Source organism: Vombatus ursinus, unplaced genomic scaffold (assembly GCF_900497805.2).
Source record: "Vombatus ursinus unplaced genomic scaffold, bare-nosed wombat genome assembly UNPS02014820.1, whole genome shotgun sequence".
NCBI classification, from domain to species: domain Eukaryota; kingdom Metazoa; phylum Chordata; class Mammalia; order Diprotodontia; family Vombatidae; genus Vombatus; species Vombatus ursinus.
The window spans coordinates 18,392,797-18,408,248 of record NW_020954598.1 but is presented as its reverse complement, the minus strand read 5'-3'; the positions used below and the strand labels follow the sequence as shown (position 1 = coordinate 18,408,248).

Here is a 15,452-nt window from a genome sequence, read left to right as displayed (position 1 = left end):
GAAATGCGAACTTTTTTATTTAGGAAGGATTTTGGGGGGAAGATGCGGGCTACTGATAGTATTACCCGCCAAAAGAAAAGAGGATTATTGAAACATTTTAAGAAATACATAAGAGAACAGAGTTCAGAAGGAAACACAAATAGGACAGCTTTGAAAAAATGTTGAATTTATTATATATATTCTTAAAAAGCAAGTTATACATAAGAGATTAACAATTTTGCATATAATCTTTTTTTCTGTTCTACTTTGTATATGGAAATGTTTCTTTTGGGTATTAATTAAGATTTTAAAAAGTTAAAAAAGAATGTAAACACCTTTAATCAATTGATCAACAAACATTAATTAAGCACCTGCTGTGAGCTAGGAACTGTATTAAGCACCCAGGATACAAAAAAAGGCAAAAGACAATCCCTGCCTTCAAGGAGCTTACAGTCTAATGGGGAAGACAACATACAAACAAATATATGCAAAGCAAGCTATATACTGGGTAAATAGGAAATAATTAACAGATGGAAGGCACTAAAATTAAGAGGGAATAGGGAAGGCTTCCAGTAAAAGGGATTTTAGTTGGGACTTAAAGGAAGTCAAGGAGATCAGTAGTTGGATTGGAGTAGAGGAAGGAAAGTTCCAGGCATGGGGGACAGCCAGAGAAAATGCCCAGAGCTGAGAGATGGGCCATCTTGTGCAGGAGAGCAGCATCAGTGGATTGAAGAGTATATGTTGGGGAGGAAGAAGACTGGAAAGGTAGGAGGGGGCTAGGTTATGAAGGGCTGTGAAGATAGACTTTCCCATTGTGGATTCCCAACACTTAGTTCAATGTCTGTCACAAGATAGGTGCTTAATAGATGCTTGTTGATTGAACCAGGTCCTCAAATCACTTAAGATGGGAGAGTGACTTAGACGTAGGTAACAGGGAAATTGGGTGGTTTAAATGAATGTCTACAGGTCATAAAGGAATATTGGGCATGGCAATTATTGATGTGGCAGTAAGAATGCAAAAAACATGGCACTACCTTCTCCTAGTCCTGGAAGTAGAGAGAGTTGGGGGGGGGGGGTCTCCATCTTACTGACTCAAGTTTGAAGGAATAAATTGTCCTTCTGAGGTTGGACGTCTGTTAAATCAAGGATGTAGGAATCAGGAGCCCTTAAAAGAAAGAGGGTTACTTCTTCCACTGAGGTACTTAGTGGTTGTTTAAGAAATGCTTGTTGTGGAGTGGTGATGGAGGTGTAGACACAGCTATTTTAGGGTGGAGAGGAAGGTATAGGTGCAGAAATGTTTGGAAGCAAAGGAGGGTTGGAGATTTTGCCAGATGGCTTTGGGCTCCCTGGCTAAGCAGGAAAAGAGGTCATCTGCTGAATATGAGGGATATTCCTGGAGTTTGAAGAATGTTTAGTTTTGTAACAAATGTTAGAAGGAAACATAATATGATAGGGAACGAAAAGAGAACAAAATAAGTGAATGCTGAGCACCAGTTAGGATCCATTTGAAGTTAGCTTGAGATCGTGTTGGGTCTAGTTAATATGATTTTGAGACTTCCTTCAAATACTGTCCTAGACGCAGGAGCGAGCAAAGCAGCAGAGGAGGAGATGATCCACAATGGGGGATTAATAGGAGTCTTGGGAGTATGCAGGAAGCCAGGTCATGGTAAACTCGGAATGGTGGGCTGAGCCTGTATTTTATGAGAAGGGCAAAAGGAAATTACTGAAGCTTCCAGTCAGGGGAGTAATGCAGTAAGACAGTACTGAAGAAACAATAATCTTGCAACTGAATTTTGAGAGGACTGCAGCGTGGCAAGAATTAAGGCAGAGATAGTCTTGACTGGTGGACAAAGTCTTGTCCATTACTGTTAATTTCGAGATGTGCCTTGAATGCATCGTAGTTTCGAATAACAGAAGATGCTCAGTAAACATTATCAGAATGAATTATGATTGCTTTGATTGCATAATTGTCTGAGCTCTGACAGTTTCTTTTCTTTTTAAGGACTTTGGGGAAGTTAGTATGTTGTGGTCCTTTTCACTTAAGGGGCCCTGGGACAAAAGGGAAGCCAGGGTGAAGAATCAAGGAGTTGGATGTGATTCCACAAGTGTCTGCAGGCTTCTCTTCTTTATAACAACTGACATTTATCTAGTGCTTTTGAAGGCTGCAAAATGCTTTACAGGCATTATCTAGTTTGAGCCTGACAATAATCCAGGGAAGTAAGTCTATAGGTATTGTTATCTCCAGTTGACAGAGTTAAATTGAGGAAGTAGAAGAGAAGAGTAAGTAAATGGCATGCTCCTAATCAGAAAGCTGATACATTTCAGGGGAGTAATCCAGCTTTGTGCCTCTTTTACTCCAATCCTGTTTTTTTTTTTCCCCACCACATCACAATGCTCAAACCCAAGCCCCTAACACTGATTTTCTGTGTCTGCTGCTGCAAAAATCTCACTTTTCAATAAAATCCCCACAGTCACTTTTCTCCAGCCAAACAAATTTGGTCTTGCTAGATTTCCCCAGGACACTTTCCTGTTGGAAATGTTTCCTAATTTCTTTCAAACCCAGCTCAAAATCCTTCATGAAGCCTTACTGGGTATATTTCAGTCAGAGGTTCCCCTACTCATTTACAGGGTGTTCTCAAAGCTTTTACGTGAACAGTGATTGCTCGGGTGTCCTTGCCTACCTCCCCCTGGGATTTCTATGTTCCTTTGTATATCGTAGGTGAGGAATCTTTTCCTGAATGAGAGCAACACCACTTTTTCTATTTCAATCACGTCTTCCCTCACTATCTAGTACAGACACTGCCTCAGACTGGGGGAGATGGTACACACCTGAGAGATGTGCCCAGATTCAGAGATGCTCTATCTATTGTCAGTAATAAACCACTTCAGGAAAACTATCCCACCACTCAGTGCCTCAACAGCAGCTGGATTCATTCAGGTCCACATTCTACAGATTCTTTCAGGTTCTCCAGATGATCCCCAGCATCATCCATTCAGGCTTGAGAATAGCAGGAGAAAGATTTCCATTTTTGTCAGCCTGATAATTTCATATTTAAGTTTATTGAGAGATTGAGTCTCAGGCTTTCAGGAAGAAATTCTTTGGCTTGTAGAGAGTAATGAAAAAATAATAGGGGGTTTCAGCAATGGATAGATAGTATTTGTGACATCCTGGTAAGCTCTTTAGAGCCAGCTTATGAGCTATATAAGACACACATCATTACTTATTAGTTATTGCTTCTTTTTGAAAAAACAAACAAGCAGAACCCAGCATTAGCCAGTTTCATTACTCACTTTATTGGCTAGATTGTGCTGAACAGTTGTGATGTGAATAGGATAACCTTCTGCTTGGTCAAAGAGGAGACCCATGACCAAGAAGTGGAAGTTATAGAGAGCCTGATTCTGGTTCAAGCAAAGGAGATGCTTCCCAACAATGAGATCTATGCCAGGATGGAATGGCCTGCCTCATGAAGTAGTGAGGTCCCTGTTACTAGAGATATTCCAGCAGAAGTTGAATGACCAAGGATATAGCAGAATTTGGACTAGATGATGTTCTTTGCCTTTCACAATCACACTTTGCCAGCCATAGGTTCCATCTCAACCCCAGTCAAGGTCCATCAGTCCATAAAGCAGGCCCTTGTAGTGCTGTTTCTTGGTGTGCACCTTAATGTGGTCTGTGAGTTCAGACTGACTGGGGAATGCTCTATCACACTCAATGCAGCAGAATAACCTGGTCTTGCTGTGTCTTCGCTGGTGGACTCTCATGTCTGCTTTCATTCGAAAGCTCTTGCCACACTCTGGGCACTGGAAGGGCCTTTCACCTGTGTGTATTCTGACGTGATCAGTGAGGTAATGATGCGTGGTAAAGCCTTTACCACATTCACTGCAGGAAAATGGCTTTTCTTCTCTATGCCGGCGCTGGTGGGCCTTCATGTCCCCCTTTACTCGGAAGCTCTTGTCACATTCTGGGCACTGAAAGGGCCTCTCCTCTGTGTGCAGGGGCAGGTGCTTCAGCAGATGCCCCTTCTGGTGGAAGCTCTTGTCACACTCTGGGCACTGGAAGGGTCTCTCTCCCGTGTGGAGGCGCTGGTGCCTGAGTAGTCGGGACTTTTGGGCAAAGTTCTTTTCACACTCAGTGCACTGGAAGTGTTTTTTTGGCCTATGAACTCTAATGTGATTGGCTAGCTGAGATTTGTGGGTGAAGCCTTTGCTGCACGCATTGCAGCGGAATGGTAAGGGCCCAGACCAGTTCTGGTTTTGAAGATCATGTCCACGGCTTTCCTGTTGTCTTGAACCTGAAGATCCAGAATCCCCTGGAATTAAAAACAAAGATCTAGTCAGGAACTCATGGCTGCCCTACAGAAGATCCAAAGGACTTCTTCCAAGGGACCAGGGACCCAGTTTAAATCTTGGCTCTGGTGCTTTCTACCTATGTGACCCTGGGTACATCAATCAATCAGCGTTTACTTCTGAATGAGGTTGGCTTTGCCTTATCTGTAAAATAAGGGGGCTGTATTTGATGGTGTGAGGTCTCTTGAAACTTTAAATCTATGAACCTACTACAGTCAATTAAGCAACAAGCATTTATTAAGCACCTACTATGTGTCAGACTTAGGGGATACAAATAAAAAAATGAATTAGTCTGTACTCTAATGGGGCTTAAATTCTGTGGGGAGAGACAAGCATATATTTTAAAAGTATTCAGAATAAACACACAATAAATACAAGGCAGTTAAAAACAAAAATAGTTAGGGAGGGAGGGAAGGGTTCCAGAAAGGCTTTGTGTAGACAGTGGTATTTGAAAAGAGTTTTGAAGGACATGAGGGATTCTAGGAGGCAGAGTTAAGGTGAGAACTGAGTATATTCCAGGCACGGAGGGCAGCTAGTGCAAAGGCCTGGAGAAGGCAGATGGAGTTTTGTGTGCAGCTTGGTGAAAAGGTCAGTTTGGCTATACTGTAGAATGAGGGAAAAGGAGGAAGGCACAAGGAACCTGGAAAGAGAGGTTAGTGTTAGGCTATGAAGACCTTTAAAACAAGAGAAGTTTAACATCTGAGCTCATGGAACATTCCTTTGGCAGCTATATATGGAGGTTGGACTGGAGCTGGAATGGTCCTGAGGTAGGGTGATCAGTTATGAGGCTACTGCACTGATATCAGTTAAGAGGTGAACAGGCCTGAATTAAGGTTGCAGTTGTGTAAGTAGTGAGAATGGTACATGTGGGAAGAGATGTTATGGGGTAGAAACTGTAATATTTGGCAACTAGTCAAATATATGGGTGATGGAGACTAAGAATTTGAGGATAACACTGAGGTTATGAACCTGGGAGACTCCAGAATGGTGGTACCCTCAGCAAAAAACAAAAACAAAAACAAAAAGTTTGAAAGAAGAGAGGTGGGGAGGGATAATGAGCTGTTTTGGACATTTTGGGGTTTGAGATATCCATGGAAATCCAGTCTGAAACATTCAACAGGCAATTTGTAGAGCTCAGGAAAGAAACTGGGGCTGGGTAGCTAGATCTTGGAGACATCTGCATAGGGATAATTAAACTCATGGAAACTGATAAAGTCACCAAGACAAAAAATATGGAGAAGAGGGGCCAGGATAAAGCCTTGGGATATACCCACATTTTATGGATGATAACTAGATAGGAGAAGTAGGAGAGAATAGTGTCACAAAAGTGTCACAAAAAAACAACAAAGATAATCCAGGAAGAGAGAGTGCTCAATAGTGTCAAATGCTTCAGAGATGTAGAGCAGGATGTGGACTGAAAAAAAGGCCCATTTGAAACTGGAAGTGAGGAGATCATTGGTAATTTTAGCAAGAGCAGTTTCAGTGGAGTGAAGTGAGAAGCCAGATTGCAAAGGGGTGAGGAGATGAGAGAAGAAGGGGCAACAAGTCTAGATGCTTTCCCCCTAGGAGTTTGTCTGGGAAAAAAGGAGGGGTATAGGAGGAAACCATAAGGTCCAGTGAAGGTTTTTTGATGACTGAGGAGACTTGGACACGTTTGGAGGCAGTAGGGGAGGAACAGTAGATAGGGAGAAAGTGAGGATTAGAAAGTATGAGAATAGATGAGAGCAGGGCTAGTCTGCTGGAGAAGACAGGAGGGGATGGAAAAAAGGTCACATTGGTTAGAAGGACCACCTCATTATCAAAAAAAATGAAATCAAGGAAAAGAGAATGGGGGATATCGTCAAGGGGTTTGGAGAGAAAGAGAAGGGGAGCAGAGGGAGATCACGGCCTTAAATTCTTCAGTAAAGTAAGAGGTGAGGTGCTTGGGTGAGATGGTGGGGTTAGGAGGGAGTATGGGAGATTTTGTATGAACAGAAAGTTTGGAGCAGAAGAGGGAAACACTTTGAATGGAGTAAAAGGATTTCCTTGCTGCAGCGAGGGCCCAGTTGAGGCTAGAACTCTGTGGTAGCCCCGATTATCACGGTTGTGTGACTTCCTTCAGCAGCACATGAGGAACAATCGAAGAGGAGCATGATGAAACAATTTAAAGTTGCGGTGTGACAATGGGTAAAGGGCTTGAGGGATGGTATAGGACAGTGTGGAGTTGAACTGGTGAACTATAGGGTGAAGACTGAAGTGGGGAAAGTGGAGTCAAAAAAGGAGTAGTAGTCTGAGAAAGTACAGAGGGGTGGAGGGATTGGAGCTCATGATGAGGGACAAGAATAGATTTAGAAGGGGAAAAGGCTAAGGAGAGAGAGTCATAGTTAGATCCAGGAACAATCCTAGGGCCATGTCTTATTTATCTTTCCATCTCTCCTAGCATTGATCCCAGGACTCAGGATAACATGGCATGATGGAAAGTGCACTGAATTTGGTATCTGATGACCTGGGTTTGAATCCCAGCTCTTCCATATATGAATGACATGACTACTCTAAACTTCAGTTGGATTAAGGCCAAGGTTGCTGTGTGAACCAAATGGTACGTTGCACAGTCTTCTGTAACTATAAAACTCTATATTAACGTAGGACATATTAAATGTTTCTTGAATTTACCTCTCCATGTCCTACCAGAGTTAGACTCTGACTTGGCCTATACTGAAATTCTCTGCCCTGCTCCCTCCAATTTCATTCCCAGTGAAGCTACCATTCTTTCCTTAAGTTCATTTCTTCATTAACAACCAAGTATAATCATTCTGCTTAGACAAGGTTTAAACTGGATGCACATAACCAGGTGAGACATGACCCAAAGGACATAAGGCTCTGACACATGTCTTGTAACACCAAACCTCAAATGTGTGAATCCACAGATTCCTCTCTCTGAAGGAAGACACGAAGGCATGGAGAGTGTTTATGAATGAACAACAGTAAAGATCCTTCCACACACTTTGTAATAATTGACATGTACATTGTTCTTTACTTGGTACATTTTATATATTACCTTATTTGATGTTTGTAATAATCCTGCGAGGTATTGTACACATAATACTTTGTGTGGGATCAAAACATCATTCTTATTTATAGATGAGAAACTGAAGTTCAGAGAAACTAAGTGAGTTGCCCAGGGCCACACAGCTGATAAAAGGGAGAAGTGGACAGGCAGTGTCACCTTGGTCCTTGTGGGTGCAATTCTCTTTCCACAAGGCTGGGCGGCCTAACAGTCATGAGAAGAGAAAGATCAGGAAGAACTAACTCCCTACCTTCTCCCTACCTGCCCAGATTCAAAACTGCTCCAAGTCAAGTTCTGTTGAGATTGTTCTTTCTCCAAATTCTTACTCACGTTGGGACAAATGTTTCCAGCAGAAAACTTTGGTTACTGGAAATGGTGAACCTACTCTTGGGAAAGAAAATCAGATAAGAGTGCAATCTTTTTGTTCTGGAGTGGGTACAATTAGTCCTATCTTAGAACTTTTATCTTGTTTTTCAATTTCAAGTATGCTTATTTTAGATAACTAAAAAGATAGTAGAAATCTCATTAACTTAATAGGTAAAAAAAAAAAAAACCAAACCTAAGCCTTCTCTTTCCTAACTTACAGAGCTAACTAGGAAGCCAACCTTTCCTCATCTAGGAGCAGAATCTTAAATCTTATCCTCTACAGAGTTCTTGATTTATTTATCTATTGGAAAGCAGCAGCAAAAAATGAAGTAATATCTTTCCTCATAATGCTGAATATTGGCCCCCTCAACCAATGACAGGTTTCATTGTACTTCTTAGAATTCAGGAGTTCAGATTTCCCAATCGTGATAAGAAAAACAGAAGAGAGCTCATCTAGGTGTATTTAAGTGAAGGTCAGTGCCCAGTGGTGTTGTTTTAGGTCTGTAGCCCTCACTAGGTGGTTTCTTTATGGAATATTTTGAAGCTTAGCCTTGCCCTGATTTTGAACTCCAGCTTAGCCCGTCATGAAAGGAAGACTTACTGAGTCTAAGAAGGAGGAGAATCAGAACATGCCATCCTCAGTTTCACTCCTTTTGCCCTTTCTAACTCACCCCAAAACAGCTGCACCTCTGTACTCTTCAAGTCAAGATGTTCATTACCACCAGTGCAGACTGCAAAGTCTCCGGTTTCCGAGTTCCCTTGATGGCTGATGAAGGACTCTTCCTGTTCAATCTGGGTTATCGAGTCTGGCCTGGGGATGGCACAGCCTGGACAGAGGCCACAAAGAAGCAATTAAGTTTCTTTTCCTTCAGCTTATATTAGAGATACGAGGTATAGGAACACATATACAAAAATCTAGGGTTCGGGTGCTATATAGCAGAATATACTATATAGCAGAATAACTGCTCACACTGTAGGAGAGGGATGTCTAACTCATTTGACTCATAGCTACCAATGAGCTGTTTGATTTCTCCACATTGCCCAAATTTCTAAAAGGACTGTGCAGTTTATGTCTATTTAATAAAGTCAACTAAAATTGTTTTTGTTTTAAGAATTCCTAGAGACTGACTTATGGGGATTCAAGATAAGCTTGGCTATCACAAAACAAAGCTTCAAACTGCTATGCTTTGAAACTAACTGACCTCGGCTGAAATGTTCCCAACAGTGTTCTTAGTGGCAGTTTCCGTTGCCCCTTGGTTCAACGGGATTGGGACTGTGCTGTTCAGAATGAAGAAACAGCATTCCTCCCCCCTCCTGCCGCCCCATTCACATTTATATGGAGCTTTAAGGTTTTAAAAACATTCTATTTACCACAACCTTGTGAAATTGGCATCCCAGTCATTAGCCCCATTTTAAAGATAAGGAAACAGGCTCTTCAACATGCTGTAATTTTGATTTGTTCAAGGTCCGTACTGTCTATAATAGAGCTGCCATTCAAACCTGGGTTTCCTAATTCTTTCTGCTCTAGGTCCTGCCCAGTTTCTACTATACCAAGTTATTCCTAGACAGTTTATGAAGGTAAGTTGTAAAGTATGAACCATAGGTGGAAAAAATTATTTGGGTCCTGAGTTAGGCTTCCAGTATTGGAAGACGGTAGTAGACATGGGGAATCTGATAAGCAGAGATTGCCATGGTTCAGATTATCATTTTAATCTCTTCAAATCTAGTTTCTATCCTAATCTCGTCAATAGGTATTTATTAAATGTTTACTATATGACAGGTATACAGATACAAATACAACGAATGAAATAATTCCTGCACATGAGGAGCTTATATTTTCCCAAAACTGTTACCGTGAAGGTGATCAAAAATTTTCTGGCTATTGTCAGCTATTATTCATTTCATATCGTCTTTGAACTTTCTGCAACTTTTGTATGCAAATCTTGCTTTTGAAAACTTCCTGATTCCTCTGTGAAGCCTTTCCAGAGTCCACTCTAGACAACAGTGTTCTCTACCACACCTGTACATTTACAGCACTTGTTACTGGATATATGTGTTTGGCAAGTAATCATTGTATTGCCTCCTGATCTCTTTATACTGATGTAGTCCACTGTTATTTGCATTTTCAAATATTTATGTCCTGCTTGTTTACATTTTAGGTATCCCTAAATAGACAAGTTCTTTGAAAAGTACTGTGTCATTTATAGTGATAAATACTTCTGGTCATACACACTTCTATATATCTTTAGAATTTCAAGTACCCTTCACAAAGTAGGAATGATTATCAAATGAATGTCAAATATTAGTCATTTGATATAGGTGAGTAGGAAAGATGTATGAAATACCTGTTTGGTATGCTAGATTTGGTATGTGGTTATGTGTGTGTGGCCAATATTTATATTAGCACTTTTTGTGGCAGCAAAAAACTGGAAACAAAGTGGGTGCCCATAAACTGAGGAATGGCTAAAAAAAAACCCCTACAGTATATGAATGTAGTAGATTTATATTGAATTTAGGAAATGTTGATTATGAGGAATTTAGGGAAAAGAGAAGATTTTTATCGATTGATGCACAGTTAAATAAGCAGAACTAAAAGAATAAACACAATGACAATATAAATGAAAAAGATCACTAAAAGGAAGTTAAGTTCTAAGTAACTAGAAAATCAATAATGAAGCTCACAGTATGTGATATAATCTGCTCTCCTGAGGCTAACATTTGATTGTCTTATTTACAGATTTGCTTTTCCTTCTCAAACTCCAGAATCTTGGGTTTCTTGATCGTAAGAAAAACAGGACAGAGCTCCTATCTGTGTATGACACACATGATAGTGAAGTTGTTTGGGGTCAGGAGCTCCGGACAGTTGATCTCTTCACCTGCTCTCCTGAAGCCCAGTCCTGCCCTGACATCAAACCCCAGCTCAGCTGGACATGAAAGGACGATTTCAGTCCCAGAAGGAGGAGAATCAGAATGTGTCCTCCTCAGTTTCTCTCCTTTCACTTCTTCTCACTCACCAGAAAACAGCTGCCCCTGTGTGCTCTTCATGTCAGGATGCTCATCAGCCCTGGAACCAATGGCCAGTTCTCTGTCCAAGTGTCCCTCATCTCTGATGAATGGCTCTTCCCCTTGTTCAATCTGGGTTATCAAGTCTGGTTTGGGAATGGCATAGCCTGGACAAAGGCCACAAAAAGAAGTTAAGTTTATTTTTCTTAAGATCCCTAGAACCACAAGTTTTGGGAATACGTATAATAAATGTTGCTATAAAGCAATAAATGTCTGCTATAAAGCAGAATGACTGACTGTACCCTGGCATTAGGTTCCTAGAGAGATGCCCCACCTATCTGGCTCTAAGCTGTCCCTGAGTTAAGTTCTTCACGTCTTTTGTGTACAGTGATTGAATAAGAGCCATTATAATTATTTTTGTTTTTCAAGTTCCTCCATAGTCAGTAACTTAGTTGCCAGGAAATATCTTTTGGCTCAAATTATTGGCTACTATTCATTTTATATTCTCTTTGGCCTTTCTGCCACTTCTGCTTATCGAATGTATATATTTTTAAACCAGACTATCCTCCTGTGTGTACTCTTTCTAGTATCCTCAAGATCTCAATTATTTTTTCTTTCCCTGTACATTTGATGCACTTATAGTATGTATTTGACAATTAATCAGGTACTGTCTCCTGACATGAACTTTATCACTGTAGTGAACTGCTATTAATCTTTTATATTGTTATTTGTCTTTATATATTTATATCCTGTTAATGATCTCCCCAAACAGAACACAACTTCCTTGAGGACAAATCTTATCATATTTTATATTGCTATGTATTCCCTATAGAACTTAATCAAGTGCCCTTCACAGTAGGCACAAAACAAGCATTAATCAAAGGATTGACTGGTGGTGTTAATGTTCCTCCATGCTGCTGTAATAGGCAGACAGACACAAAGGGTATATGGAATTCTTGCTGGACACATTGGGGAAAATTTTTGTGAGTTATTATGCACTAAAGATGTTAGAAGGGAAAACTAAAAGATACACGAGAGCTTAGAAAATTTGAGTTGCCATTTTTTGTTAGGAGATATTTTGGGAATCCTGAAATGAGAAGCAGTGAGATGATTTGTAATAGTATCTGAGATATTAGCCAGGTTCAGTAAACATTACTGGAAAAAAAAGATGCTATAGGTTGTAAAGGATATTTTATAGATCTGAAGTGACAGGGAGGCCAGGTTGGACTAGCATAACAGCCTGTGTAGGGACAGTGAATAAACCTTTCCAATTCTAGGCGATTCATTTAAACTAAATAATGATGGCTGCCATTAAAGTTTACTATTTCCTTTTTGCATTGTATCTTATCCTTCTAATGTGTATTGTGTTGAACAATATTATTATCTATCTAGTCATTAAGGTCCTAAGATTTTTACAAAATGTGAAATTTATCCTGTATATACTAAAATATTTGGAGCACCAATTTCTGTGTTAACACAAAACTGGAAACAAGACAGGCACCCATTGATTGGTGAACAAGTGAACAAATAAAAACTCCATAAGAAATAAAGAAAGACGGAGGGATTCAGAGAAACATTGGAAAACTTGTAGAAATGGTAGAAAGAACTAGGACAGCAACATATAAAGTGACAATTATATAAATTAAAACAACATTAGAAAGATACAGAATTCAGATTAATTGCAATGTTCAATCTTGATCCAAGAGAACAGACAACACAATACACTTCCCTTTACTCGGTAAATAAGGAGACCAAAGGAGCAGAATGTTACATACACTGTATATGAAGTCATTTTGCTGATTTGTTTTGCTTAACTGTTTTTATTTGTTACAAGGGAAGGTGGTACCAATACTTGGAAATTACTGCTATTAAAAACAAAAGGTATAATAAAACATTTAAATAAAGTGAAATTGTGGAAAGCATCGATCAGGATGAGGTTTCCAGAACAACTTCCAGGCTGTGAATGGAAGAGCTGGACGATCTTTGGAGGCCTATTCCAGTATCTGATTCTATAAGACACCCTCAAAGTTCCTGATGAAAACATCTTACCCAGTGAGAACAAGTTCTCATAGTTGGTCTTCATGACATGCTTGTAAAGCTCCTTCTGCCACTCCTCCAGGGTTCCCCACTCCTGCTCCGTGAAATACATGGTCACATCATCAAATGTCACAGCCACCTGGAACCACAAGCATGAGCCATACTTTCACTTTGCATTACCAATTCAGAAAATATCCTTTTCTATTTCATTTCTTTCACATAAGGTAGATGCTATAAACTGATTCCCATCAGGTATATTTTAAATACTTTCATCACAGCCAAAAAGGAGAAGCCCTGGGCGCTCATCTTCCAAGATTGTAAGGCTTTTCTTCCCAAGTGTGTGGTAGCAACAATATGGACAGCAAATGGTTAAGCAAAATTGATGCACTCTGTGAAAGGTTTGTGGAGGTAAACTCCAGGGGGATGACCTCAGAACCTCAGGAAAATCACCTGATTTCTCTGGCAGGTGGTGATGATCTCCAGCTCCATCCCTGCTCTAAATCCCCAAATCCCGGGGCTGCTGAGCCTCTGCACCAAGAGCACAGAAATGGGGATCTCTCGCCTCTCTCCCTTTCCCCGAAGTTATGGGCTGTCACTTGCAGTCTCTCCTTAAACTTCTCATAGATCCTCCTCTCAGCTGAGAAGCTGAAAAAAAAAACCAGGCCATTTTCTGGGAGCGTCTTCTCTCTTCATCTCACCTCACTAGGATGCCATGTTCTTCACCTCTTTCTCACATGAAGAGATGGCCTTTCTCCTCGAAAAGGCAGCTCCTTGCACTTTGTATCCCATCCCATCCTACCTTCTCCAGCAAATTGTCACCTCTGTAATCTTCGAGTTAGCTATCGTCCTATATCTTGCCTCTCTTTAGTGGATAAATTTTGTACAATCTGTGCCTGGCTTTTGTTCTCATCATTCAATTAAAACTGGTCTCTCCAAAGTTACCAATTTCTTAATTGCCAAATTTTTCTCAATTCTCATCCTTCGTGACCTCTCTGCAGCTTTTGACACTGTCTATCATCATCTTCTCCTTGACGGTTTCTCCAGGTTTTCATGACACTGCTATCTCAGTTCTCTTCCCACTTGACCTGACCACTCCTCAGTCTCCTTTGCTGCATCTTGGTCCAGGTCCCACCCTCTAACCACGGGTGTCTCCCCAGCTCTGTCCTAGGTTCCCTTGTCTTCTCTCTCTACACTATTTCACTTGTTGATCTCATCAGCTCCCAAACATTTCATTACCATCTTTATGTAGATGATTTCCAGATCTACTTATCCAATTTAAACTCCTCTCCCGACCTCCAGTTTCACACCTCCAAATGCCTATTGGACAACCTGAAATGGCTATCCCTAAGACATCTTAAACTCAATATGTCCAAAACTGAACTCATGATCTCTTTTCTCCCAAATGCTCCCCTCTTCTTAGCTTCCCTATTACTGTGCAGGGTACCACCATCCTCCCTCCCAGTCATCTGTGCTTACAAACTGGTGTCATCATTGACATTTCACTCTCTCTCATCCCTAAATCCCATCTGTCCTCAAGGACTGTTTATTTTACCTTCCTAGCAGATTGTATACATGACCCCCTTTCTCCTCTGATGCTGCACCAGGACTACCGAAGTAACCTGATGGTGGGTCTGCAGGCCAAAAGTCTCTCTCCACTCCAGTCTGATAGTCCTCTCAGCTTAGTTCTGACCATGTAACTCCCCTGCTCAAGAAGCTTCAGAAACTCTCTATTACCTCCAGGATAAAAAAAAATATAAGCTCTTTTGTCTGGCTTTGAAAGCTGGCCCCTTCCCATCCTTGCAGTCTCCTTGTCTTACCTGATCCAGACTCTGGTCTCCCAGGTGTTCTTCTTAGGACACTCTGTATCTCTCAGCTCGGGCATTTGCTCTGAGGTCCCCCTATACCTAGAGTGCTCTCCCTCCTCATCCCTGCCTCCAGGCTTCCTCTAAGCCCGACTTAGATCCCTCCTTCTACAGGAAGCCTTTCTCAACCCCTGTGAAGTCTAGCATCTTCTGATTTTTTTTCTGTTTATTCTCTATGTGGCTTGTTTGTCCGCGGTTGTTTTCGCGTTGTTTTCCCCAGTTAGACTGAGCTTCTGGATGGCCTTTCTTTGTATCCCCAGAGCTTAGCAGCACCGTGCCGGGCACATAGTAGGCGCTTAATAAATGCCTGTCGACTGACTGTGTGACTGCAAGTGTTCAGCCTCTCCCTCGACCCCACTAGGGTCTCCCTACCCCCGCCCCCAAGATCTGTCCTCCCACCCCGGAGCCCAGGACCAGGAGCCTTCTGGGGCAGAGGATGGGGCACTAGGTCGGGGTCAGGGAGGCCTGGGTTCAAATCCCGCGTCAGCTCTGTGTAGTTATCTGGGTGACTCTGTCTCTTTGAGCCTCAGTTTCCTCCTCTGTAAAACAAGGGAGGAGCCCTCGATGGCTGCTCCCAGGTCCCTTCCAGCTCGGGATCTGGCATCCCCAGGTGCCGGACTCTAGGGCCGGGAGCTGTCCCTTCCGCAGGCCGCGGATCCTCCCCGAGAGCTCCGCCTCCCTTGCCCCGGGCCTCTGCGGCCCTGCCTCGGCCGCTCTTACCGGAACAGGCGCCCCCGGGGCCATGGCCTCTTGGTCTCCTCCGGCCTGGAGCACGGAGCACCGAGCTCGGCCCAGCTGTCAGGGGCACCGCG

At 41.8% G+C, this 15,452-nt stretch overlaps 1 protein-coding gene across 1 annotated transcript in view; it reads right to left on the bottom strand.

Moving 5' to 3' along the window:
• Positions 1–520: 520 nt before the first annotated feature.
• LOC114024272 (zinc finger protein 425-like) overlaps positions 521–15,452 on the bottom strand; it is a 15,154-nt gene continuing 222 nt past the window's right edge. Inside the window, exons 2-7 of the mRNA XM_027837271.1 lie at positions 15,361–15,435; positions 13,229–13,306; positions 12,791–12,917; positions 10,753–10,908; positions 8,410–8,565; positions 521–4,289 (exon numbers count right to left, since the gene is read on the bottom strand). Coding sequence (XP_027693072.1) covers positions 3,574–4,289; positions 8,410–8,565; positions 10,753–10,908; positions 12,791–12,917; positions 13,229–13,306; positions 15,361–15,435 — 1,308 coding nt within the window. The 3' untranslated portion in view covers positions 521–3,573. The remainder of the gene's footprint in view (positions 4,290–8,409; positions 8,566–10,752; positions 10,909–12,790; positions 12,918–13,228; positions 13,307–15,360; positions 15,436–15,452) is intronic.